This window comes from Sebastes fasciatus, chromosome 22, assembly GCF_043250625.1.
Source record: "Sebastes fasciatus isolate fSebFas1 chromosome 22, fSebFas1.pri, whole genome shotgun sequence".
Classification (NCBI taxonomy): domain Eukaryota; kingdom Metazoa; phylum Chordata; class Actinopteri; order Perciformes; family Sebastidae; genus Sebastes; species Sebastes fasciatus.
Genome location: NC_133816.1, coordinates 22,073,918 through 22,099,944, shown reverse-complemented (window position 1 = coordinate 22,099,944; position 26,027 = coordinate 22,073,918). Strand labels below are relative to the sequence as shown.

At 42.6% G+C, this 26,027-nt stretch overlaps 1 protein-coding gene across 3 annotated transcripts; it reads left to right on the top strand.

The window, feature by feature from the left end:
• Window positions 1–408: 408 nt before the first annotated feature.
• On the top strand, window positions 409–25,583 carry LOC141761034 (uncharacterized). 3 transcript variants are annotated; one of them, XM_074624219.1, is made up of 34 exons: window positions 409–521; window positions 3,276–5,874; window positions 7,653–7,714; window positions 7,929–7,967; window positions 8,136–8,327; window positions 8,540–8,856; window positions 9,067–9,278; window positions 9,611–9,745; window positions 10,565–10,663; window positions 10,768–10,805; window positions 11,058–11,914; window positions 12,550–12,675; window positions 12,769–12,803; window positions 13,214–13,366; window positions 13,704–13,832; window positions 14,145–14,183; window positions 14,627–14,746; window positions 14,851–14,977; window positions 15,185–15,355; window positions 15,502–15,536; window positions 15,923–16,090; window positions 16,212–16,346; window positions 16,848–16,886; window positions 16,986–17,126; window positions 17,765–17,859; window positions 17,977–18,000; window positions 18,580–19,225; window positions 19,378–22,902; window positions 23,041–23,149; window positions 23,276–23,386; window positions 23,515–23,817; window positions 24,091–24,207; window positions 24,296–24,417; window positions 24,498–25,583. In XM_074624219.1, the coding sequence occupies exons 2-34, from the start codon at window positions 3,577–3,579 to the stop codon at window positions 24,570–24,572; spliced, it is 10,794 nt and encodes a 3,597-aa protein (XP_074480320.1). In that variant the 5' UTR covers window positions 409–521; window positions 3,276–3,576; the 3' UTR covers window positions 24,573–25,583. The 3 variants fall into 3 exon arrangements, with proteins under 3 accessions (XP_074480320.1, XP_074480321.1, XP_074480319.1); XM_074624220.1 differs by having other exon boundaries at window positions 8,471–8,856; window positions 18,580–19,147; XM_074624218.1 differs by having other exon boundaries at window positions 8,471–8,856.
• Window positions 25,584–26,027: the final 444 nt, after the last annotated feature.

The window sequence follows — 26,027 nt, the reverse complement described above, 5'->3', positions numbered from 1 at the left end:
TAAATTTCTGACTTTATTCTCATAATATTACAACTTTTTTTCTCGTAAACTTCTGACTTAATTCTCATAATATTCCGACTTTTTTCTCATAAGCTTCTGATTTTATTCTCATAATATTACAACTTTTTTTCTCTTAAACTTCTGACTTTATTCTCATAATATTACGACTTTTTTTCTCGTAAACTTTTGACTATATACTCATAATATTGCGACTTTATTTCTCATAAACTTTTGACTTTATACTCATAATATTGCGACTTTATTTCTCATAAACTTCTGACTTTATTCTCATAATATTAAGACTTTTTTTATTTCGGATGAGAGCAGCTTGCAATCTCAATCGCAGATCTTCTCCAAACTTTTACTTTTACTCTGAAGGCGTGACACCACACACAAGTTCCCCACAGACTTCCGGTTTCAGTATCAGTTGACTTGACTCTCTGGAGTTCCTGCTAACAGCCTGAAGATGAAGATGAGTTTCAACGCCTCCAAGACGCGAGATATTCACAGATAAACGGAAGGTATGAAAAAAGAGACGTTGTTATAAAGACACGGAGAGAAACACGGCGTTGTTAGAGTCGCTGCAGCTGATGTTAGTCACCTGAAAACCGTGTTTATTGTTTGTTTATAACCGGGCCTCCTGGAGACCAACGATAGCAGCATGGCTAGTTACTGCTAATGTTAGTTTAGATATATTAGAGCTCAGGGGCAAGAATATGGAGCTGACAGACAAGCACTGACATATATATATATATATATTATATATATATAATATAATATATATAATAGATAATATAGATAGATAGATAGATAGATAGATAGATAGATAGATAGATGGTAACTTTATTGATCCTGAGGGAAATTCAAGTTCCCAGCATCACAGTTCCATAGTGCAAAACTTGTTAGTAAAAGGCAGTAAAATAGTTACTAGTTTAAAGTACAAAAAAATAAACCAGATATAAAAATCTAGAGAAAAAAAGTCGTAATTTTATGAGAATAAAGTCACAATATTATGAGAATAAAGTCAGAAGTTCAAGACAAAAAAAGTCATAATATTATGAGGATAAAGTCAGAAGTTCAAGACAAAAAAAGTCATAATATTATGAGAATAAAGTCAGAAGTTCAAGACAAAGAAAGTCATAATATTATGAGAATAAAGTCAGAAGTTCAAGACAAAAAAAGTCGTTATATTATGAGGATAAAGTCAGAAGTTTAAGAGAAAAAAAGTAGTAATATTATGAGGATAAAGTCAGAAGTTTACGACAAAAAAAGTCATATTATGAGAATTAAGTCAGAAGTTTACGAGAAAAAAAGTTGTAGTATTATAAGAAAGAAATAATATTATAAAGTAGTAATTTTACTTGTTATTTTAGAGACTTTAGAAAACTTTAGAAAAGACTTTAGGCATCCCACTATACAGAAACAATTTGTAGAATATAACACATTTATACTGCATGCAAAAAACTGCATTGTTGCATGTGATTATCATAAAGTTGGCTGTGTCCGTCTGTAAAGGGGAGACTTTTGGGTATTGGGATGCACCGATACCAGTATCAGGTATCGGGTCCGATACTGTGCTCATGTACTCGCAAAACGGCTCCAATGCAATGGCAGCGATACCACTTTACGATGATGCGTCTGGCGCCGCTGGGCCGGGATCCCACCTCAGCTGGCGCGCATCGGCCCTCACTTTCATTGCGCCACAGGGTTTTGCTTGCACCCTCTGACTCAGGTGTGCGTTAGACTCCTTGGTCTGTGTTTCAAGACGGGTCAGGTTGGTTGCCGACAACGCCGCAGACCCCTGGCGCCTTTTACGTGGGCCGAGCCCCGATCTGGCGGCACGACGCGGTTGGGGTGCACTGAAAACAGTCCGCCCCGGTCGACAGTCGCACCGAGAGCAGGGGGCCCTCCCCGGCGGGGAGAGAGGGCGCAGCGAGCCCTTTGTCCACGGTGCGGCGAAGTCCGGGCGGGGAGCGCTGTCCAAGCCGACCTAGAGCCGGTCGCGGCGCACCGCCTCATATGCAGGACTTCTCAGCCTGCCGTGTGTCGCTCACACCCTCCAGCTGGCTGTTAACGAGGGTCTTTTGGCACAAAGAAGTACTCGTATCGGTACTCGGTATCAGCGAGTACCCAAATGTAAGTACTTGTACTTGTACTTGTACTCGGTCTGAAAAACAGTGGTATCTGTGGATCCCTAGTGGGTACCCATCGAACCCATTTTCATTCACAAATCTTGAGGTCAGAGGTAAAGGGACCCCTTTGCAAATCGCCATACCAGTTGACAGAGAGTCAAGTCAGCCAAGGGTGTACGTCGGCTTGGTGTGTCAGGGCCTTTAGCTCCAGCGCTGCCGCTGATTTGTGCTGGCTGAATGCAAGTTGCTACAGCTAACCACTAACTGAAGGCTCGACTCCTGGAACCGCAGCCCACCTTCTTCCCGGAAAAGTTGTCTCTTGGTGGCGGCAGGAACGCACCGAAAATACAAGTAGCTTTGTCATTTCTGCCACTTTGGAGTTAATCCAATAAACAAACTATGAAAACGTACACGGACCCTGTACCTACCTTCTTTTCAGTGTTGGACATAGTTTTGGGGATTCTGCTGCTTTGAGAGTTGCTGCTTTGTGCCAGTTGTGCCAGACTCTGACCTTGGATTTGTCACCTAAAAAACATTAATCTCTGTGTTCGTGCTTCTGAATGAAAAACTTTGCAAGAAATTGGTCTCTCTGTGTAATCGGATATAGGTGGAGGGGAAAGAGTAGATGTTCCTGGAAAGTTTTGGAATGTGAAGTGTGGATATTCATTTTTGAAAAACACACTTCGCAGAAGTTCTTTCTGTGATTCTTGGACCTTTTTTAGGTTGGAGGTTTTTGACTTTCTTTCAGTGCTTTCAGGCTTGTCTGAATCTTCCGGTATGATCTAATGTCACCTTCTGAAATGGAAATTGCAGTTGTGAGATGTTACTTTTTGCATTGTCTACTGGTGCCAGTATTAATGACAAGAAAATAAATGAGTTTGTGTCTGTTCTGGATGTTCCCTGTTAACAGTACTGACCTTGTTTTCTCTCTTCATCTATGCTTTGTTGCCTTTGCCTCTTTTTTTTTTTCTTGCTAGGGAAGACCTGGAAGTGAAATAGACAAAACTAATGTGTGTCAAAACGGCACCAGAATGGACAACTCAAGACAAGAACATCCAGATGATGGATTTCACCCATCCAAGAAACTTTAGTCCAGTCCCATTCAATAACCCCCTCCTTTGTTTTGTTTTTTTAACTTTTCAGCTTTGCATTACTATCGGAGCGTTGTGCCCCTTCTCCTGCTCCAGGGCCCCTAACGAGCCCCCTACTTGGAGGGCTCCCAGGGAGCTCGCTCCTGATTGGCCAGCAGGCTGCCTCCTTGCAGCTAGCTCAACTGAAAGCCCAGCTAGCACTGACGCAGATAAACAACGCTCTCGCTGTTGGCAACCGAGCTGTGACCTTGACAGCCAACTCCAACACATCTGCTCCCTACATACCCAGAGTACCCCCCTCCCCAACTGCGGCGGCTATCAATCTCCTTAACCTTCTGAAGATTGCAAACACCATGTCCCATCCCCTGTATAACCCCTATGCCTCTGGGAACCAAAGTTCCATCCAGGGGCAGTATGGACTCCCCAGTACACAGGCAGAGAGGGACCCTCGGATGGCAACTTCTCACCTTGGACCTGGCTCCAGCTTCAGCTCTTCTGGAGCTCCTTCTGTGACTCCTGCCAACTCTGGTGGAATGCTCCCTTCGCTGCTGCCTCAGTCGATGAGCTACAGGCCTGAACAGAGTAGGGCCATAATAGATGATAACATAGAGAGGTCTATAGACATGCATATTAGCAGAGCCAGAGAGGAGGTGAGGCTTATTGGCAAGCCAATGCTACAGCCCATGGACCAGGGCACTCACTTTACCAGCACTCGAAGAGATGAGTTTCTCTCCTCAGGCACAGGGATGGCCTCCTACCCAATGTCCTCAAGCTCTGCCTCTCTAGGACAAAGACACTCAGGCGTTGAAACTGGCAGTAGCTCCTTGGACTGGTCATCAAACTACACAAAGCCCACTGCAAATGACCCCTCTAGATTTTATTCATCTGCTTCGTCTAACTATGCAGGTGGTGGTGACGGTAGGTTTAATGCCCCCAGTGAAAGAGAACGTGATATGCAGTCCATTCCAGGGTTGGGCGATTCTGACTATCCAGTGCCGGACAAACCTGCTGCCACTGCGGAGTCCGGTCGACCCAAGTACACCTCTGAATCAGCTTCTAACATCCTTCTCCAATTTGGACTGGAAAAAGAAGACCTGGAACATCTCATCTCCTACCCTGAAGACCAGATCACCCCTGCTAACCTGCCGTTCATCTTGCGGGAAATCCGCTATGAAAAGACAAAGAGAGCTGCAACTGCAGTTCAGTCAAAACCCTGCCCCGAACCCCAACCCGCCAGTAGTGTGAGTGGAATGCATTGTCGCAGTTTGAGTAGTTCTGGAGGGGCAAGGATGCACCAGGAGGAAATATCATCGTCTGTTCTCCAGCCGAGTAAAGTGATTGACTATGGACATACTGGCAAATATACTGGAGGGGTTAGGGATGAGATTGGAAGGACCAGTGGCAGTAGAGCTAACAGTGGTGGGAGTATGCTGCTAATGAACACTTACGACAGTAACAGACACAGTCGAGAACCACTACAGAAAACTACAACAGAGGTGAAAAGCAGTGCCTTTGGTTCTTCACGTGACCAGGGAAGTTCTGTTTCCAGTCTCAGCTCTTCTTACAGTTCAATACTGAGCTCTGTGGCTCCCCCAAGCAATGATCAGACTAAACGATTGCAGACCCAACCAAACCAGACTTTCCAATCAATCCTCAGCTCTTTCTCTCTGCCAAAGAAAGACACAGACATCAGAGTTCTCAAGTCTGAAGCTCCCAAACCCGTACCTCTGAACGAACCAGAGGCAGATCGCCAGTCAACGTCGAATGCCCAACCACCCAACACTCTGTACCGTGGTGTGCATCCCACCCGACCTGGCCTTGTGGTCATTGGCAGTAATGTCGCCAGCAGCACTAAGGATCAGAGTCAAATTCCAGGACAAGGGTCAATCGTTGCTGAGCAGAGGAAAATGCAGCAGACACAGCAGCAGCCGATGCAGCAGATGCAGATGCAGCAGAAGCAACCGATGCAGCAGATGCAAAAGCAGCCAACGCAACAACAACCGATGCAGCAGATGCAGCAGAAGCAACCGATGCAGCAGATGCAACAGCAGCCAACACAGCAACAACTGATGCAGCAGATGCAGAAGCAGTCATCGCAGCAACAACCGATGCAGCAGATTCAGCAACGATCAAATCAGCCGATGCAGCAGATACAGAAGGAGCAGATGCAGCAGAAGCAGCCGATGCAGCAGATGCAGCAACAATCAAAGCAGCAGATGCAGAAGCAGCAGATGCAGCAGAAGCAACCGATGCAGAAGCAGCCGATGCAGCAACAATCGAAGCATCAGATACAGAAGCAGCAGACACAGAAGCAGGCAGTATCACAGACGGGGCAAGCCATGTGGCCTCAGGTTTTTCCTGCTGCGAAATCAGTTCCCCCTGCTTCTCACATACCCAGCATCGCTGGCGCCATGCAACGTCCAGGTGGTCATCACCCCATCGTTATTCCTCCAGCTCAGCCTCAGCTAATCCCGGGCCTGATGAACCTCATGCATCTGACCCCGACACCTTCCAACAGGCAGCTTCCGGCAAAGACGGCAGTCTCCAAGGGTCAGCCAACGGCGGCCATGATGCATGACTATGCGGCGGAGACGCCGAGAATCTTTCCACATACCTGTTGTCTGTGTAACAAAGAATGTACTCAAATGAAGGTGAGTGGAAGTCTGCACTCTGTCTTGTCTCCCTTTAGGAAATTGTGGGTTGTTTATTTCAGTATTGACATTTTTTATTTTGGATTGTAAAATACCAATATAAATTGTTTAATTTTTTTACTTTTTGGGGAAGTACTGAAAGGTTTGATGTTGAAACAAGTCTAAGGGCCTATTTGAAAGGATTTCTGTAAAATATTCCTTGAATTTGAATGGATCAGTATTTACTATGAAATGCTAGTAAGTAGCCCGCCACCACATAACCTATAAGCTGTTTACCATTTTACAAAAGCAAGGGTGGATTGCAAACTTTGGGAGAGATTTTATAACATTATTAACTGATTTGGTTTTACTCCAAACAAAATGTTTTGTTCCAAAATGTTTCAAGGGTGCCAGTCACAGCTAACTATTTTTGTCTGTTATTGGAGGTTACAATGTCTGATTTACATGTGATTTGATTGCCTTGAAACTGTTGTTAGAGCATCATTGTACAGATGGAAATCAAAGTCATTGGTATATGGCCATTGCCAGATTTACAGTAACTAATTACTGTTGCATAATTGGATATAAAACGAGATGAGACCTTGAGACGGTTGTTGGAACCCAGGGCTTAGAAGACGTGACGAAGAACAATCCGCAATTTCTGAAGATCTAGTTAATTGAAGATGGCTGTTTCCCTTTTGTCTGTTTTTTTTTGGTTATTGTCCCACAGTGTATATTCAGTTTGAATTTTTTTTAAATCGTTGTTAGTGGTTGTCTAACGGTAGGTATCAACATTTTGTAATACTGGCTATTATGGAGCCAAGCTCCCTTTTTTCATTTGTATTTGTATTTGTTGTATTTTTGTGTCCCGAAAAGGAATTCCAATTACTGATACAAATACCATAAACCAGAAGTCACCAGCATCACCCTTCATGAACCACACAATCAGCAAGATTTTTTTTTCCTTTTGGGACTCCGCATTTCACATTTTGTCCAATTTTCCTGGACAAAATGCCCTCCTCTCCCCAGTTTCTACATCTTCCTGCCTACTCCAGATGTCTCAGCTTGTGTATTTTTGTCCTGATCTATACCTGATAGTGACCTCTGCTGAGATGACCTTCAACAAACTTTCTGATACCACACAAGACTGAAGAACCAGACATCGCACTATCAAGAACCCAAGATGGAAATCTTTATTTTGGTCGTTTGTTACTGGCACTCCTGTATTTGTTACATTCCATGATAAAGACTTGTTGCCCTTGAACTCAAGTTGACAAAAGTTAGCTGTTATTATAAGGGAAAGAGTTGCCAAATTTCTAAAGGAATTAATGTCCTTAATAATGTTGTCCATGTGATACTTGTTTTTACCTAACCCTGGAATACCAAAGCCACGATTTCAACATTCTTAAACTTTGTATTTGCTGCTGGCTAACGTCTCAGCTCCTCACGTGGGCTCAAGGTTGTTCATGTTATTCGGACGACTTCTGTTGGCTGAAGATTTAAAGAAACCAGAATTTTCTTTTGCTTTTTTGGACACTTTAAATATTAACGTGTATCAGCACAAACTGTGACTTATTCATGAGCTACAAGAGCAGAGAAATGGAACTGGACACTTGGACTTGAGAGACTCAACAGACCAACAAAGAAGGACAAGCTCTGAAGATCTACGGAACTTTTTCTTTAAGGCTGCTGTAATGTTGAATAAAAGATATCTGTTGTCAGACAATCACAAAAATGAAGATATTGAAGCTGATAACAGTTGATAATGAAGCGTATCTAAATGTTGTTTGTTGTTCTAGGATTGGATCTCCCACCAGAACTCCAGTCTTCACCTCGGGAATTGCAAATTACTCCGTACACAGTCAGTCTTTTTACTTTTCTCTATAAAGATCTTGAGTTATTTTTGATAATCATTGCCTTTTGTCTGTATAGGAAACACTGGATAGAAAAAGAGTAATACAATAATGTCTTCCTCAGGATTGTTTGTCCCTGATGAACTCGTATTTTTGCTGTTACCTTTGCTGCATGGTGGAACGGCCTACATAGCTCATGTGCTCATGTTTTTTTTTCAACAGATACCCAGAGTGGGATGGTGAGATCGTACTCAGGTCCAGGTAAATTTAATTAGCTGGGCAGACACTGCAATTTTATTGATCTTGTATGTTATGTTAACTCACACTTCATGTTTTAATTGGTCTTTCTGCAGAGCCAGATCAATAATAAGTCAGGCATCATGACCCCCCCCCTCAAACTTTGCTTTTCTCGTCCATTGCTCTCTCCAGTGCTGCAGGTAAAGATACCAAACCCTCGCCCACAACTTCTTCACAGACTTCGCAGCATCGTCAGAAAGCCAGGCATGGAAGCCGCTCCCTTTCCCGCTCGCCCAGCCCCCGTCGCCACCACGGCTCAGAGGGTAGAAGGGAGAAACGCAATAGCCGATCACATTCACCGCACAGCTCCAGATACACTCGCAGGTCTGTGACACACATTATGATACATTATGATATGAGCAATAACATGGGTGAACAGATTGCAACCCTCGAGAGATCTAGACTTGCTGTGAAATGTTTACCATTTTTTTAAGATTATCATTTGATTTCATCTGTAATTTCATCAGGTCCCGGTCTCGTTCTCTTTCCCCATGGTATGACCGCCCTACCTCCTCCCGCTATCTGTCGCGTTCAAGGAGTCCCGAGAGACGATCGCCGCCGAGGAGGAGAGATGAGAAATGGTCGCCACCAAGGAGGAGAGACGATAGACGGTTCTCGCCAAGGAGAGACGATAGGCGATCATCTCCGAGGAGGAGCCGTGAGAGGCGATCATCTCCAAGGTGGGGTGACGAGAGACGATCGCCATCGAGTAGAAGCGACGAGAGGCGATCGTTATCTAGGAGGAGTGACGAGAGACGATCGCCACCAAGGAGGAGTGATCAGCGCCGATCCCCTCAACGAAAGAAGTCGAGCAGTGCAGAGAGCCTCGTTAAGAAACTACTGGAAACATCAGGTTTGGGAAATTGCAAACATTTAAAGAACTTAAGACCATGTTTATAGACAGTTGAACGTACCTACATATCTATTGATATGCATTGTGTGTAATTTTCACTGCGCCTTCCAGTGGTTCAGATGCTAATGTTGATTTGTAAGCCAAAACATTTCCCAGATTACAAAGTTTATGAAGTAACAAGCAAGATCATTTTCGTCTTTATCCCTCTAGCTGCCCAGTCTCTGTCAAACCAGTCTGACCTGGAGGCTGTGGTTAAAACTCTGGCTCCCGCCTTTCTGGCCGAGCTAGCCAAGATGAAGTCATCGTCATCATCTTCCTCTTCCAAAGGAGGAAAGCCCTCCTCCTCGTTGTCTTCAGCGTTGACTAAAAAAGCAAAGCCCAGCCTGCAGAAGAGCGAGGCGAGTTCTTCCACAAAGATGAAGGTTGGTGTGAGTCTAACATCTGGTAAAACTGTCTTTCTCCTTCCTTTCTTGTGTGTCTAACTCATTCCTTCATGGAAGGAAACCTTATCCACAACACTTTGATCAAAGACTTAAAAAGAAAATGATATGTTATTGCTACGTACGAAGCAAAAAAATAATGTGACGGATGGCATGAAGCTTAAATTGGACACTTGAAACACAGATGCATTTTTCTCTTTCTAACCATTTTTAGAAGACGGACAGTTTCAGTTGTCCGTTGACCAACACTATATTTGGTTTAATTATTTTTGCTCTCTCTCTCTCTCTCTCTCTCTCTCTCTCTCTTTGCTCAGTCTGATAATTCTTTTCCCCCAACCATGGTGAAACTAGAAGGGATCCAACGTCAAGTCTCTTATGACGATGTGTTGGCTGCAGTGGAGCACTTTGGAAAAACCAAGTCAGTCGTACTGTTTCGGTCCAAAAAAGAGGTATGTATAGAGTGAATGATGGGTTTTTGATACCCAGGCCTATATTTGCTAATGCTTTGCCTTTTCCATACTATGCAAAATATAGTGCCCTTTGTTATGATGTTTTTATCCCCTAAACCATCAGAATCAGAAATATGTATCCAGACCTTGAGAGATGTGTCTATGTTGACTGAGAACATGATCCATCGATACTCTTTCACAGCTACTGAAGGTGCTATATATTATGGGTTAATATCAGATTTAACTAGAGACAATCTTGCGATGGGATCACACCAACCGCGACGCCAAGTCGGGCCAGGAGCGTAAAGTGGGAGGGTCACTCAATGGCCCCTTTCCCACTTCCTACCCCCCTACTTCCGGCGCCCTAGCTCGGACCACACCCATCTTCGAACTCAGCCTTTAATTTTGATCTCAACTACGCACTGTAAAGTTTCGTGACTGAATTTTGTACGGTTGCGACGCGTTTTACAAAATTTGTCCACAGACAGATGGACAGACATATAAACACCTGGCAAAGTGCACGTCTCTCAAAAATGAACTGGAAAGATACAAGTAACTTATCCTGTGTGGTTTTTTAGTTTATTGTAAGTTATTTACCTTAGAAATACAACTTAACAGGTGCATATATACTGCAATTCCTCTCATTCAGTCTAAAGAAAACTAAACACTAATCTTGGAAACACCTTTTAAATTAAAGATTTGGACAGTTAGACATGTAGCAGTGAGCTGTTCATGTTTTGTGTGTGAATGTAGTGAGTAGATGGTCCTGACGGTTGTAGTAATGCAATGAAATGTGTGTTTGTGTGTGTGCACATGTAGGCAATCGTGCGTTTCGAGAAAGAGGAAGACGCAAAGAAATTGAAGAGCGCAAAAAGCCTAGATGTGAAAGGAGTGGCACTCACTGTTGTCAGAGAAAAGGTATTGCACTTTTTGTCTTTCTTTCTCTGTCACTGGGAACTGTTCATATTAACGTTTGTCATTAATCAGATTAATCTAAGATAACAAAATTTGTTTGTTTACAGGAGACTGTTGCTAAGGGGCAAAAGAAACCACCTCAGAAGTAAGATATGTTTCACACAGACCTCTCTTCAACAGCGAGGATCTTGTTTTTGTCAATTTATTACTATAAATATTCATTTGCTGCTTAAATTTGTGTCTTCAGTGGGGAAAAAAGGGACTTTTGGGGTGTTTGACGAAAATCAGCATCCTTTTATGTGTATACACAGGGGATGAAGTAAAATGTATCCCAGGAATTCAATCTGTGAAGGATTGTACTATCTTATAGTGAATAACGCGTTTCTTTTCTTTACAGAAAACCTGCCACGTCCAGTGTCTCCACACCTCAGACCACTACAGCGAGAAAGGTTCTTCTCCCTACACCTAAAATGCCTACGCTTAAAGGGCTTAAAACGACTTCATCTTTACCTTCTGGAGCCAAAAAAGCTACAACAGGCAAACTTACCGATCAGAAAAGTGCAACTAAAGGCTCAGTTAAAGGCCCGACGACTGTCACTAAGGCAAAAGTTTTGGTTTCCAAAGCGAAAAACGTGTCAACCAAGCAGATAACTAAAATGGTTAAAAAACAAAAGTTGCCTGCGAAGGGAGCTGAGAGAAAGGCCGTGGTAAAGCAAAAAGCGTCTTCAGGATCCAAGTCCACGGCTCCAGAAAATCAGCCTGATGTACAAAATTCCAAGCCTAAAGAATCTGAAACCAAGGTTCAAGAAGCTGTGCCGAAAGACACAGCCGAGGTTGTTGAAAAGGCAAATGTGACAGTTTTTGAGCCTGAGCATCAGGCACAACTTGATAAAACCAATGGCGCCGAAGACGCTGAACCAATGGAGGTTGGGGAAATGGGAGTTGGAAGTTGTGCTGAGGGCCAAGGAGAAAAACCGACAACTACAGAGGCTGTACCGGAAAATTCTGCAGACAAATCCAGTGAGAATCAACCACCTCTCAGTACAGTTGATACCCGGCCAACAGAAACCTCTGTCGAAACTTTACCACACGTCCAGCAAAGCACTTTGTCAGAACCAGACTCCACTGCACAAGGACCGGAGACCAAGACGGAGGCTTCACACATGCAACAGCAGGCTGCAGGAAGCTCGACCGAAACCGCTGTGGAGGCAGAGCTGCCAGATGGAGGGGTGGAGATGAAAGCTATGCAAAAAGGTATGTTGGAGATTTTTTTTTTAATTGATGGATGGCGAATATAAAATGTAGCCTGTGGTGTTGAAATATTTAAAGAATAAGGCTGGCAGAATTCTTTGTTCTTGTCAACAAATCCCATGAAAATCCCGAAACCAAATACATTTTGAAACAGCCCTAAAACGCTCGTCTGGATGGAGATTGTTTTCATTTAAACGCTGTTTTAAAACGAAAACATTAGTGTGGTCACCATGGATGTATAAAGAGAACTGGATACAGCGTTGGAGGAGGGGCCCCGTTCATTCTTATGAAAGTTGCTTAGTGGCGCATATGGATGACTCGGTTCCCAACGTCACGCCTTGCTTGCGCTCCAGCCTCGGTCACATGAACGAAGGAAGGGAAATAACTCTGGATTCGGCTATTAGTGCGTTTTACAACTTTAAAACCTTAAACCTTACTTGTATAGTTCACCTTGCCAAATATTTTTAGTTAGAAGATGTGTCAGAAATGGTTTCAGATTTGTTTTTGAAATGGATGGAAAATAAGGCTGTGGGTTACTTTTTCTAATCTAGGTCCAACAGAAAAATGTCAAGGAGAGGAGATATTGATGATCTTTCAAAATACCAACATTCATCTTAATTTCATTTAATCTTCCAAAGATCCTGTGACTGCAGCTGAGACCGAAACGGATGCAGCGTCAGCCAGCGATGCCTCCAAACCCAATGCAGTTACACATCTGACTATTGGGGAGATGATAAATAAGCACCTGTTGCTATGCAAAATACGTAAGAAATCCCAAGAAAGTGTCTGCATCGGATCATAATGTTACTGTCTTTCTCTTTATTGTTTTACATTCATTTTCTGTCTTTCTTTCACAGGGTGCCTCAATCTGAAAACCTGCTTCTGTCCAAGAGTAGGTTTCCTCAAATCACTTGTATGTCTTCCCCAGCCAATGTCATTCCCTTATTGAATAACAGGTGTTGCAGTGTTTCTGAGCTATCCGTGCACACCGATGGATGTTTGTGATGCACGATTGTGGACTGTTGATTGTTTCAAGTGTGTCAGTGGGGCATGGACCACATCCTGCTTCGTCCTTACTCTTCTAGCGATAGCCTTAGAGGGCGAAGCCTATATGACATAGAACGTTAGTTACGTACCGTAGTTCTCTTTGAGTATAGGGTCGGGAGCTGTTTTTCCGGTCTCAGCCCAATTTAAGGAAATATAAATACAAGGGGTGTAAATGTTTTTTATAAGTGCACTTGTCTTAAACTGCCCCTAATTTTTTCCCTCTACCCTTTTCTTTATGTTCCCAAATTCTTCCAGTTTGGTTCACTTTATAAGAAGATGTTGTTCATCAGCAACCTGCCGCAGTATCACGATGGCTGCTACACAGAGTATGACATCGCCAAACTGCTCAGGCCATTTGGGTTTCAATATACAGACGACAGCATCTATGTTCTTCCTCAGATGTGCATGGTAGGCACCGGGTTATAAATCTGCCTCGGGTTGGGTTATTAAAACACTGGTATTGGATCGGTACTCGGTATCGGGATTGTGAAAAGTCAAGTTTTTGTGTTGCACAATTGTAATGATTTTCTTCTCAATTTGTGAAATCAAACCTAACTCTAACTTGCAATTGAACATCCTTTGGATCATTTAGCAAGAGATTTTTGTATACTTATTGTTATATATACTCTATTGGTGCTTATATGAGACTCATGAGACTGATTTTAACAACATTGAAAGTAAGGAGTGTACTTGGAACAAGTAAATAAAAGTAGTAATACATTTTTGTTTCTGGTTTTCATCCCAGGCCTTCGTCACGATTCCGAGGGTGGAGGATGCACTCCGCCTAGTGAAAGCCTCCGTAAGGAAGGGCGTTATGTTCGAAGGGTCTAAAATCCGTGTCCAAGCATTATGCAGCGGCTTTACCATGACGCCGGTAAGCACGGACACAACACTGTTTTTATTCACTGATTTTTTATAGATGTTCAATATACAGTGTTCAAGACCCCAGGAAATAGAGAACATATATTTTTCACAGAAAAAACATGCATATATTATTTAAACGAATAAAAAAATATATTGTTTCTGCTGCAAGAAGATGCTGATCTCTCTAGTTTAAAGTAATAATATCCAGGACATAATCAATCTATAGTTATATGTATACAAAGACACACTGAGTCTGGAGTGTATTGACATTGGGTGAGTATTGTGGATTTTAACCCTGCCTATTGTGATGTTTCTGTTACAGTTTAGGTTTTATAAATCACTGATGAAGATGATGCGTTCTGTAAGTAATACACACACACACACACACACACACACACACACGTAATTCCTCCTAATAAACTACATTGATTTTTGTTGGTAAAAGTAATTCATCCCCATTTTCCAAGTTACACTCAGACTTTAAATTAGAGTTAATAGTTAAATATAACTTTGTGCGTTCAGATGCATTGCAAAGTGAAAACGCTTGTCACAGTTCAAATTTGAGAGTACATCGTAATTCCTGCGTTTGTCTCACCAAAATATAAACATAATAACGTAATAAAAGTTGGAAATCATCAACAGTGATGTAAAACAGCAAAGGGAGTAGCCTACAGGAAACTCCAATTAAGATATTGTCTTTTACTTTGAAAAACTGTACAAAAGGCAACAATGCAGAGTTGTGTGTCTCTATGTCCTCTTGTTAACTTTTTTGGTTTGGATGTTCACTTCCTGTTCTTGATGCAGCCGGTGGTTGGAGCAAAATCAATCGTCATCAAGAACATTCCATGGAGTGAATCCAGGGTGCTCAGAGAGACTTTGAAAAAAATCAATTCTGTCACAAACTTCCTGCCTCTCCTCAACCAGGTATTAACAAACACATACAAGTATGTTTGTTTTAAGTGACTTTAAAAAAAAGACTTACTGTTAGTCTTACCTGTCACATATATGTGTGTGCTTGTGTGTTCCAGGTATTCATAGAATTTGAGTCCGTTTGCGATGCTGATCGGCTCGGCGTTTGGTACAGCCTCCTGAAACAAGCCCCTGGGCACCAAGTCTACAGGCTGGATACACCAACCACTTGCGGTACATCACTACGTAAGTCTCTGTTTTAGGAAATAAAAAGAATGTACACATATGTAGGGATGTCACGATACCAGAAATCTAGTAGTCGATATCAATACCAGTGAATTTCCACGATTCTTGATAGGAAGATAAAGATGAAAAATACAACTACTGTGTGCCACAGTTTTGTCACTCTTAAAATCAAACATGACACTTTTCAAATTTTTTTCGTCTGTGCAGCACCAAAACTTCCTGAGAACGCTCTGCCGGATAGCAAGGATGCTGTTGCCGGGGCAACTATCCCGTCAATAGAAATTGGCATTCCGCTGCACACCATTCCACCATTTTGGGTCACGATGAGAGCTCGTCCCTTCCTGTACCCTACCGCGTCTCCTTGGTTCATCATCCCAGGTAAGAGAGACATTCTTACAACATTGTGACAAGTAAATTATTGGGATCTAAATTAAATGTAATGGTTTGATACTGCCAAATTTACCATGTTACAACGTATTCAGTAAAGTAACTGTGTTTGCCAATGTTCCTTTTTAACTCCCAAGATTACCTGACAGTCAAAGAACATGATGACATTGAGGTAAGCTCATTTCAGTTAACATTTTCAACAACTCCAAATTATGCAATAAAAGCTCCTTAATTTCAATTTTAAGTTTCTACCACCACCTGCTGGGTGTTTGGTTAAACTCTTCTCATTTCAATCACTTGCTAAATACCAGCTGATGCATGACATTTATATACACATATGTATATATAGCAATTACCATTAATACACACACATGTTCAACCGTACATTTGCCTTAAAATCGCCTACTTCTTGGTCACATTTATTCTTACAATTCCGATATATGATCTTCTGTTTTTTTTTGCTCATCTGAAATTCCAATGTGATCCGAAATCAAAATGCACCATGAAGTTGAATCTACGTCAACACATGAATTAAGCTTTGAACGTTGTGTTTTCCAGAGGGCCAGTGCTCGAGGTTCCATGTTCCCCACAATCATGTTGACCGGTTTGCCAGGATTTGGCCAATACAAGCATGAGGACGTGGCCAAGCTGGTCTGGCGATATTTCCCCAAACAGAACCTTCACTCCCTGTACTACAACGTGACGGTCTTAACGCTGCAGAAGAGGGTAAGTAGGAGACAGACTGTCAAAGGGACAAACGATATTGTAATTGCAGTTTTATAAATTAAATGGACCTGTGTTGTTTGAATCATTTTTCCTTTCTTAACTCTCCTCTCTTCACCTCCAGGCCTTTGTGTTTTTCTCCGATTGGGCTTCGTGCTGCGATTTTGTCCGAGATCACATCACAAATCCAGTTTCTGTCGAAGGCTACACGCTTGGTGTTCACTTCGTCTTGGAGCACATGCGTCCTGAATCCAGTGAGGTAAGCAGAAAGACACAGCCAGAAGTGGAGCAGGAGCAGAAGAAGAGAGAAGAAAGCGATCTTAATGTTGCTTGTCGTTGTATGGGTCACTGTTCAGGGTCTGGTGTCACTGGTGTGTCCAGCTGACCACTTTGAACTTAAAGTTTAGATTCTGTATTTAAACTTGATTTCCACAATTAATACAAATTTGCTTCACATAATTAATTCTTCCCTATTTAGACATCTTGACTTCATCCGCTGCAGAACGATACCAAACACCGATACGATATAAACCACTGAATAAAACCTGATCAGTTGACTTAAAATGAATTACAATTACACAACATACACCAACCTTGTTATCATTTAGGCATACGAACACTACAACAGATTGCGATACCTTTCTAGTATCTGCATTACGTGCAACACTAGTGAAATACAAAATGTATAAAACTTAGGTATAATTTAAAATGTGCTTTGACGATATCCGTGACGATCTGTGACGTGTAATCTTTTTTTCAGGAGATGATGTACACAAGTCTGATGAAGTGGAGCAACGCTGTAAGTCATTAATTAGTTATGTAAATCTTCTGTCAAGTGAAAGCAGCTCTTTATCTTTGTATCTCTGGTCCTTAACACAAATTATTTCTTGCTCTTCAGGGAGTTCCAGAGCCAAAGTCTCTGGAGGAGCGGTTGCTGTGCGTGGAGATTTCTGAGACGTCTGCGGACGTCATCGGGGTGGTCATGGAAATGGTGGCGTCCATCGCGACCTTTGTCAGCTTTCTGCCGCTTGCCAACAGGGTACGAGAACAAAAAAAACATCTGCACTTTTCACATTTAAAGTTGCAATGGGTAGAAATGGACAGACCGGAGGAAAACAAGCAGTCAGAGCTGATCTGGAGTCTGCCGTCCAACTGCCGTCGGCTGTCAATCACTCGCAAAATCCGACCAAACGGTCAAACTAGGCAGCGCTGATCAAATATGAATCAATATTCTGTTACTGTAATGCTTATTTTTCTCTTCAAATGTTTTCAGAACCATCTTGTAGTGTACTGTTTAGCTGTAAAATGAGAAAGTTTGTGACCCGACAGCCATGTTGAGATCAGTTGAGGAAATACCAAGCACCGCCCACCAGCCGGAGCACAGCCAATAGGAACGCTCTCTCTCTCTGAAATGACCTGTTATTGGTCAAAGTCTCCCGTCACAGACTAGATTTTCTAAGCCTGAAAACAGAGCCATGATGAGGTGCATAAGTGTAGTTATCGCTCAGAAGACTTGAATTACAATATGCTGAAAGGTTATTATGGAATTTGTTTTTTCTGTAACTTCACATACAATGATTCCTATGGCTTCTTGCTATTCTCTCTCTATTGCATTTGTCTCGTCACTTCCTTCATCTCTCCCTCCTCTCTTTGTCCATGACTGTCGTTCTACCTCAGATATGCATTGAGATGTCTGACTCCAGCAGTGTAACCAAGGTGGTGGAGAAATACAACACTTTCCGACCGGACTCTACTGAAAAGGACAAAGCTTGGTAAGCACATGTGTCCTTTTAAATTCAGGAGCAGGTTGCCTCTGTATGTGTTCATGTATTTTTCATATTTTAATCCCCGCAACTGATCTGACCAACTCCTTCTTTTTCTCTCTCCAGGAGATTAGTTGAACGTGTTGAGCCGTGAGTATATCACTTTGTTATTGATTCTTGTCAAGTTAAGAGAGAGACAAAACATGTTTTAGTTGCCAATGCATGACAGTGGTCGATGTGATAACTGTTATGACCCACGGGCAAATTAATACGATGTCGGGGGGGTTAGCAGGTGGCACATTTCATTGGATAAATTTATGTATACATCCAAAAATATTGTTATGTTTTTACGGCTGCAACTATTAGTCGATTAGTCCATCGATTTGGCAACTAAGTTTTTAATCTATTAGTTGTTTAAGCCGTTTTTTAAAGCAGAACACTGACAAAGTCCCGGATTGCAGCTTTTCCAATATGAAGATGTACTGGTTTTCAGTTTTAAATCATTGTGAACTGTATAACCTTGGTTTTTGGACAAAAAAATAACACATTTGACAACATCAATAAGGACTTTGGGGAAATGTGATGGGCATTTTTCACTATTTTCTGTCATTTTATAGATCGATGTATTGTATTGTATTTCTCACATCTTTAAGAAAGTACTATATTCAGACATTTGTTTTAGAACAACCTTGCTTTGTGACCAACAATCCTTTTTGTTTGTAATTTCAGTGTGAAGAGCCTTAAACAGCGTCTACAAGATTTTATTGGGATCAAACTAAACTTTGGGCTAGACACCATCTATGTCAAAGCCAAGCCCCCGACTGTGAAATGTCAAACCCAGCCTCCCGTTTCTGCACTATCGGATAATGGGTCACAACCTGCTCTGCAAACCAGTGGTCCTGGTGGATCCATCATTTCTGAGCCCATCACAGCAGAACCAAGTGCTACCGCCGCAAGTGACGTAGCAATGAAGGAGGAACCAGGAACTGAGATCGCTATGGACTCCGCTGTTGGTCCAGAGGCAAATGAGGATATAGAGAAAGCAGAAGTAAAGGAGGAAGAGGGGTCACTAACTACTTTGAGCTCTACTGGTGATGTGACCTCAACCTCTGCCGTCAGCAGTGGGAACACAGTCCCAGCTGCTTCCAGTCCTATCCCCTCAGCCACAGCGCTCACGCCTGAAGAAAACTTTGCAGAACTTCCTCAGATCAATACGGCCATTTTCCAGGCCCTCAAGGCAGCAGTTCACAACCACAGGCTCACCCAGGAGAGCACATCCCAGAGTGAGGACCAAAAGGTGAGGCCTGGCTTGAGCCCCAGCAAAAGCAACACAAGCTCTAGAACTACAATGATTGAAGACACAACACAAAGAAAGGTAAACAGCTGTTTTTGTTTTTTTCCCACAAACCAGTCACATGCAATAAATGAATGGGTCAACAATTTATTTCGTTGCATTTATTTATCTTGATTAAAAACCCATGTGTTGAATTGTTTTAATGTTTGATGCCTTCTTTGATCTCCGTCCAGGGTCAGGATGATGTTACAGATGACATTGCTTCGTCAGACGACTGTCTTTTTGACGAGCAAAATTTCAACATGGATGACTTTGTCACTGTTGACGAAGTTGGTGATGACGTGGGAGACACAAGCCCCGAACCTCATAGCTCCTCTTCACCCAAGCATTCCTCCCGAGCAAGAAGAGAAAGGCAAAGCCCAAGTGTGTCGTCCGCTGGCAAACGGACCTCAACGAGGTCTCCGAAAGACTCTAAGAGCTCAGCCTCTTCCTCATCCTTCTCATCCAAGTCAAATAAAGGCTCAAGCTCTTCTAGCTCTGTGTCACCAAAGAAATCCAAGGACTCATCTGAGCCCACCAAATCCCCTACCAAACCCTCGGCCTCTGCCAGTGTCGGTAAGGCCTCCTCCTCTTGTTCTCCGCCGTCTACTGAAACCCCTTCTTCCCTTGGTCAGAAAACACAACACAGCAAGACAAAATCCCCAGCCAAAGCATCAAATACTGCATCCCCCCGTTGTAGTACCCGCTCATCCTCCGCTGCACGTCAAAAGGAAAGGATAATTTCGGCAACAACTGTAAAGGCATCAATGGAGACTCATTCTGAGCCACTTAGAGAAAAAGCAAAAGACACAGAGAGCGCAGTGGCAAAGTCTGACCACAGAGTGTCAGCAGAAGGCATTGCTGCAAAAACTGTTGAGTCAGAGACAAAAACAGAAACATCATCAGAGATGCATCCACCTCTACAGGGACATGGAGTACAGTTGAGCCAAGCCCAGAGTCTGGAGACTGATTTTAATGTCAACGCACTCAAAGACTTGAAGAAAAGCAAAGAGGAAGGGAAAGAAGATGATGTTGACACACATAACGACGACAACGATGAAAAATTCCAAATCCTTGATTCACTTGATCAAACGGATGAATCGATGGATGTTGGGGTTCAAGACGGCAGCTCTGAAGCCCAGCTAACTGGACCCGAGGGAGGCCAGACTTTGCATGAGGAAAGCTTTCAGGTTTTGGACAGTGTGGACGATGAAGGAAAAGCCCGCCCTGAGGAGAACAGTGAAATGGAAATGGACAGTTCTTTCCAAGTGTTGGACAGTGTTACTGAAGACCAAGCAGCTACAGGTCAAGAGGACAGTCACCTGGTCCAAGATGACGGTTCCACAGTAAAACAACTGCTTGAGGAAGATGCAACTTCAGCAGGTGACAAATTTGACAAAGATTCAGTAGGTAAAGATCATGAGACAAATAATGTGTTAGATACCGGAACTAAACACGGTCCAACAGACAAGGGAGATGGGAAGAAGAGGAAAGAGGAGGAAGTCAAAGACAAAATACTTTCAGCAGAGTCCTGCAATGCCTCCAAAGATGTGGAAAATATTGGTGGCCGAATCCCTAATGAAGACCAGCCTCCTCAAGACCCCAACAACAAAGAAACTTTAAAAGACCCTGACAGTGATGTTACTGAACAAGAAACCTTTGAGATATTGGATTCAATTGAAGATCAGACCGCAGCAGAAGATGACAGCCAGAACCTCAAAACTCCCAGTGACCAGATATGTAAAGAAGACATTAGGCCCACGGAGGAAGAGGAAGAGACCTATCAGGTAATTGATTCGGTGGAAGATCAGCCAACGACTACAGAGACAAAGTCAGAGTCTGCCAAAGAGGGAAAAAGAAAAACAACAGGGGAGGCGACTGCTAGAAAAGATGACAGACCATCAAAGAGGAGTGGCCCCACAACCAGAGTTTTCAAAAGTGAAGAGGAGAAATCACCAGAGAAACGGAATAGGACGGTTAAAAAATATGAGACACAGACGAAGATGGACACCACTGCAGGAGTTTCTCAGAAAGACAAAGAGGTCACTGAGGAGACGCTGTATGAGATAGTAGATTCTGTTGAAGACGAATCAGTTGAAGATGTTGCCGCCACAGAACGGTCTGGTAGAAGAAGGAGTGCGAGAGGAAAGAAATCTCAGATTCTCACAGAAGTGTCTGAAAAACCAGAGGAGGCTACATACAAGATTTTAGACTCTGTGGAGGACGAAACTGCGAATGGTGAACCGACCTTCACAACAAGATCTACCAGAGGAAAAAGGGAAAGAACAACAAAGAAAGATGCTTCAAATGAGAAAACAAAAAAAGAGGAGACGCCAACAAGAAGGAGTCACACTCCTGCCAGAGAGGCGCAGGAACAAAACAGAGAAAAAACACCAAAGAAAGAGGTTAAAGCCCCTCCAAAAGAGAGCCCACCATCAAAGACGAGTGACAATGTTGTAAGAGAGGTAAGTGAGGAGGATGCTATGTGTGAAGTATTTGACTCTGTAGAGGATGAGGTTCAGGATGATCGGCCCGCTACTAGAAGAAAAGGAAAAGGGGGAAGACCAAAGAAAGAGGTTAAAACAACTAAAAAAGAAAGTACAACATTAAAGAAGGGTGACAAAGACGCATCCGAAAAAGTGGCCGATGAAGAACAGGCAACTTATCAGATTCTAGATTCTGTGGAGGACGACACGGTTGACGATCAGCCCCCCACAGAACAGTCGGAAGAGAAAAGTTCTAAAATCAATGACCAGCAAACAAAGAAAAGTGGATCTCTCGCTGGATCACCCAAAAATGAGGAGGAGGAAGAGCCTATGTATCAGATCATAGATTCCCTGGAAGACGATCAAGTTCAAGAAGAGCTAACAGCTACTGAGGACGAGACAAAAGATGAAACTCCTACAAAAGAAGAGGCAGAAAAAGAAGACACACCAACATGTGGTACCACAGTTGAGGAAGTGTCCGAAAAAGTGATCATCAAGGAGGAGACTCTGTATCAGATAGTTGATGATTCAGAGGAGGTAAATGACGATCCATCTGCGGCGGAAGGGTCTGCTATGGGAAATAAGGAAAGTACACCCAAAGAAGACATTAAGGAAGAGGACAAATCAACAAGTAAATCCCAGAGTGATACTGCCAAATTCGAAAGGGAGAACAAACAACAATCACCCGAGAAAGACGACACAACAAGCATGCTGGTGAACCTGGACGAAGTGAGCGACGAGGAGGAGGAGTACCCTGACGATGCGGCCGAGGAAGAAGAACTGAGGAAGCGACAAGCCGCTGCAAAAGAGAAGAAGTTCGTCAAGGAGCGGGAAGCGAGGAGGACCAGGGAGAGGGAGGAGAGGAGGACCAGGGAGAGAGAGCAAAGGGAGCAAAGAAGCCGGAGCAGCAGCAGCGGCGGAGGAGGCGGAGGAGGAGGAGGAGGAGGAGGAGGAGGAGGTGGTGGCGGGGCAGGGACGAGAAGGATGAAGGAGAGGGGGAGGGAGAAGGAGGAGATGGTGACTCTGGATGAGGTGGGAGCAGATGAGGCCGGAGAGGAAAGAGCGTCGGAGAGCCGAGAGTGGGATGAGGAGATCACGGAGGGAGAGCTGCAGGCACTCGTCACTCTTGATGAGTTCGTAGAAGAAGAGGAGGACGGGAAGGCCGAGCAAATCACGCTGGAGACCCGCCCACCCAGCCTGGAGGATGAATCAGTGGACTTCTTAAACTCAGAGGTAAAGGTCATTCAAACATATAGAAGTTTAATTTTCTTCCATGGGTAAATTACGGTTAAGCACTGTGAAGCACAAATTTAGAAAACACTAACAGCTCTACAAATACAGATGCTAAAGTTGTCTTGTGTCTGTTTTTAGACTTTGGTGACTTTAGATGAAGCTGGTGATGATGAGGAAGAGAAGCCGCACGAAGAGCAAACTGAGAAAACCTCAAAATCTCCCAAACGCAGACACGATGATGACACCGGTATGTGTTAGTCTGTATTCAGCAGGGATGCACCGATACCAGTATCGGGTATCGAGTCCAATACTGTGCTCATGTACGCGTACTGGTAATGGGGGTTAATGCTCTTTGTTTTTTGTCCATTTTTAGAGGAAAGTATGAACTTTGTGACAGTAGATGAGGTGGGAGAGGAGGAGGAAAAGGAAGCGGTAATAACCAGGAGAAGAGGACAAGCCAAGAAGAGAACCAGACAGACCCCTGGTAACACACAAACATAAATTTTTATCTTTTATGCATGTCGTTACCCAAAATCTTAGTCAATTAAGAGTATTATTTTACAGTTTCCCTTTCACTTGTGTGCGCAACCGATTCATTGTCTTCTTCCACAGTGAGAACATCTACCAGAGGGAAAAAAGTGACTGAAGAAGAAAGGGAACCAGCTGGCACTGATGTACTGCCTCCAACTCCACTCGAAGCCTCCTCGTCTCTGGACAAAGATCCGTCTACGTTGTCGAGTGATGGCCAGCCGGAGATCCAGAAGACAGAGGTGGAAGCAGCGATCCAAGCCGACATCGATGCTTCCTCTGCTGGGCAGGAACTGCAACCGGGGCCCTCTGAGAACCAGACACTGGAGGGATGTGTGGAGGAAGGAGAGGAGGAGAAGGAAGGATGGAGCAGGACGGACATTAAAGGTACAGAGAGCTGAAAGAACGATGGACTGAGACCTAAACTCTCCTTAAACCCCCCAAAAAAGTTATTTTCCTATCATAGAAAACAAATAAAAGCAGCAATTTCTCACATTTGAACTGGAACTAGTACATTTTTGGCATTTTTGCTTGCTGATTAATCATTTTGGCTCTACGTACATTGCAGTGTGAATAGAAAAAGCATATTTTTTCAAATATTAATGTATGATTGTCTGGGCTTAAATGATTTATCGATTGTTCGTTCCTTCTCTTCTTTAGCTGTGAGTAAACGGAGGACGGAGCTTGTCGGACCTGAAGCAAAGCGATCTCGGTCTGAGTCTCCTTGTGTCGCTGCCAACTTCAAACCGCCTGCATTCAAACCCAACAACCCCCTCGGTGAGACACACACGAAAACGACACAAGATGCAAATGTTTTGTCACACTTTTTTCTCCTGTTTCACTTTCACTGTCTCTCCCTCTTCAGGTCAGGAGTTTGTGGTCCCCAAATCAGGGTATTTCTGTAACCTCTGCTCTGTTTTCTACCTGAACGAGAGCACCGCCAAGGACCTCCACTGCAGCAGCCGGAGACACTTTGAAAACCTGCAGGTACACACAAACACATACACAAAATTAAACACCCTAAAACACACTGTTGGCCTCACGTTGTTTGTCTTTTCATTTTTCAGAAACATTACCAGAAGCTTCAACAGAAACCATCAAGAAGTTCCACACAAACTTCTCAAGGCTCCGTTTCTGATTGATCCCGACTTCAACTACTGACTTTTTTTTATTGATGTTTTTTTTGTTGAAAATGTGAAAAAGGTAAAGCTGGACCAGTGAAATGTCTGCAGCGTTAAAAACCACTGCATCCTTCATTCGTTTGACAATTCAATGTGTATAACTAATTACTGTCTGGCATCTTTGTTCATATAAATGTGTAAATTATACATCTACCTTAATAATACATTTATATTTTAGCATGTATTGGGTTTCAAACTCCCTCCAACTCTCCAGTTTCGGTGCCTTGCTCTGCCTACAGTTACATTATCAGTTGTGTTTGTGAAAAGACTGGAAACGTGCAGCGTGTCATCAAGTCAGTAACAGTTTGGGATTTTTTGGAAACTTTAAAAGGTGCTACATGACCTCATCATTAAATAATAACTCCAGTATTTACAGTATTACATTCACATTTTCTCTTGCTGATTGTCTGGAAATTTCTTTAAGATTTTCTGCTAAATTTTGATGGAAACCTGGCTGGTGATCTACAGCTCCGATTTCTGCAGGATACAATGGGACTGTTGCACTAAGTTTCTTGTTGCACAGTTGGAAAATAAATTATTTTTATCTCATTTAGTTAATAAAGGTATAATCTTATTACATAATTAAAATAGATATTTCTTTTAAACTTCTAATGCAACATGTAGCACCTTCTGAAGGATGAACTGTTACCCTGGGAGCCCATGACCTGGTTTTTAAAATTGTATAAATGAAGCCTATAATTTAATCTTGCACATGATGTATAAATGTCAGATAAGTGTTTTTGTTTAGCGAGCATTTTTGACAAGTTTCTTATCGTTTAAACTTTTGGGAGAGAATTTTTCTTGTGAATTTACTGTAAAAGTGAATACAAATGAATCCTGACAAATGTCTGTTTTTATGTAAAACATTTGTGTTATTAAGAGAAAATGACTTCATTATCTTGACATTTTGACACATTAAGTCAGTTATTTAAACATGTGGTGTAGTGGTTATTAATAAAAAAATTTACCTGACACAGATTACTACACTGAACTCAACAAATCCTGTGAAGTGAAAAGTCTCGAGTTTGATTGATTTGGTTTCTAAATTTCCATTTAACCCACAGAACTAACGGCATTGAGTGTCATTATCGATTAATCTCTAAGAATTTTTAATTATCTAATTAATCGTTTAAAATAATACCACAATTTCTGGGAACTCAAGGCTAGTTTTTTGTTAGAATAGGTGCCCATTAATTTTCTGTTCTATCGACCAGTCAATTAATTGAGAACCAACCGATCATTTTTCAACTTTGATTCTCTATGCAAATAAAAATGCTGTGTTTAAATGCAATTTTCATCTACGCAGTTGTAACTAAATGTAAACAAAATAAGAGAAACACATGATTGGGTTAGTATTTATTCAAATAACTATCAATTTTAGGGATGACATGACAGCCGGTTGCAATTATAGGATGC

Excerpts from the sequence above, each read along its gene's own strand:
- LOC141761034 (XM_074624218.1), top strand. The coding sequence starts at position 3,577 with ATGTCCCATCCCCTGTATAACCCCTATGCCTCTGGGAACCAAAGTTCC. Across the intron at positions 8,857-9,066 it reads GAAACTACTGGAAACATCAG|CTGCCCAGTCTCTGTCAAAC; the intron begins GTTTGGGAAATT and ends TTATCCCTCTAG. Across the intron at positions 16,887-16,985 it reads TGATGAAGTGGAGCAACGCT|GGAGTTCCAGAGCCAAAGTC; the intron begins GTAAGTCATTAA and ends CTTGCTCTTCAG.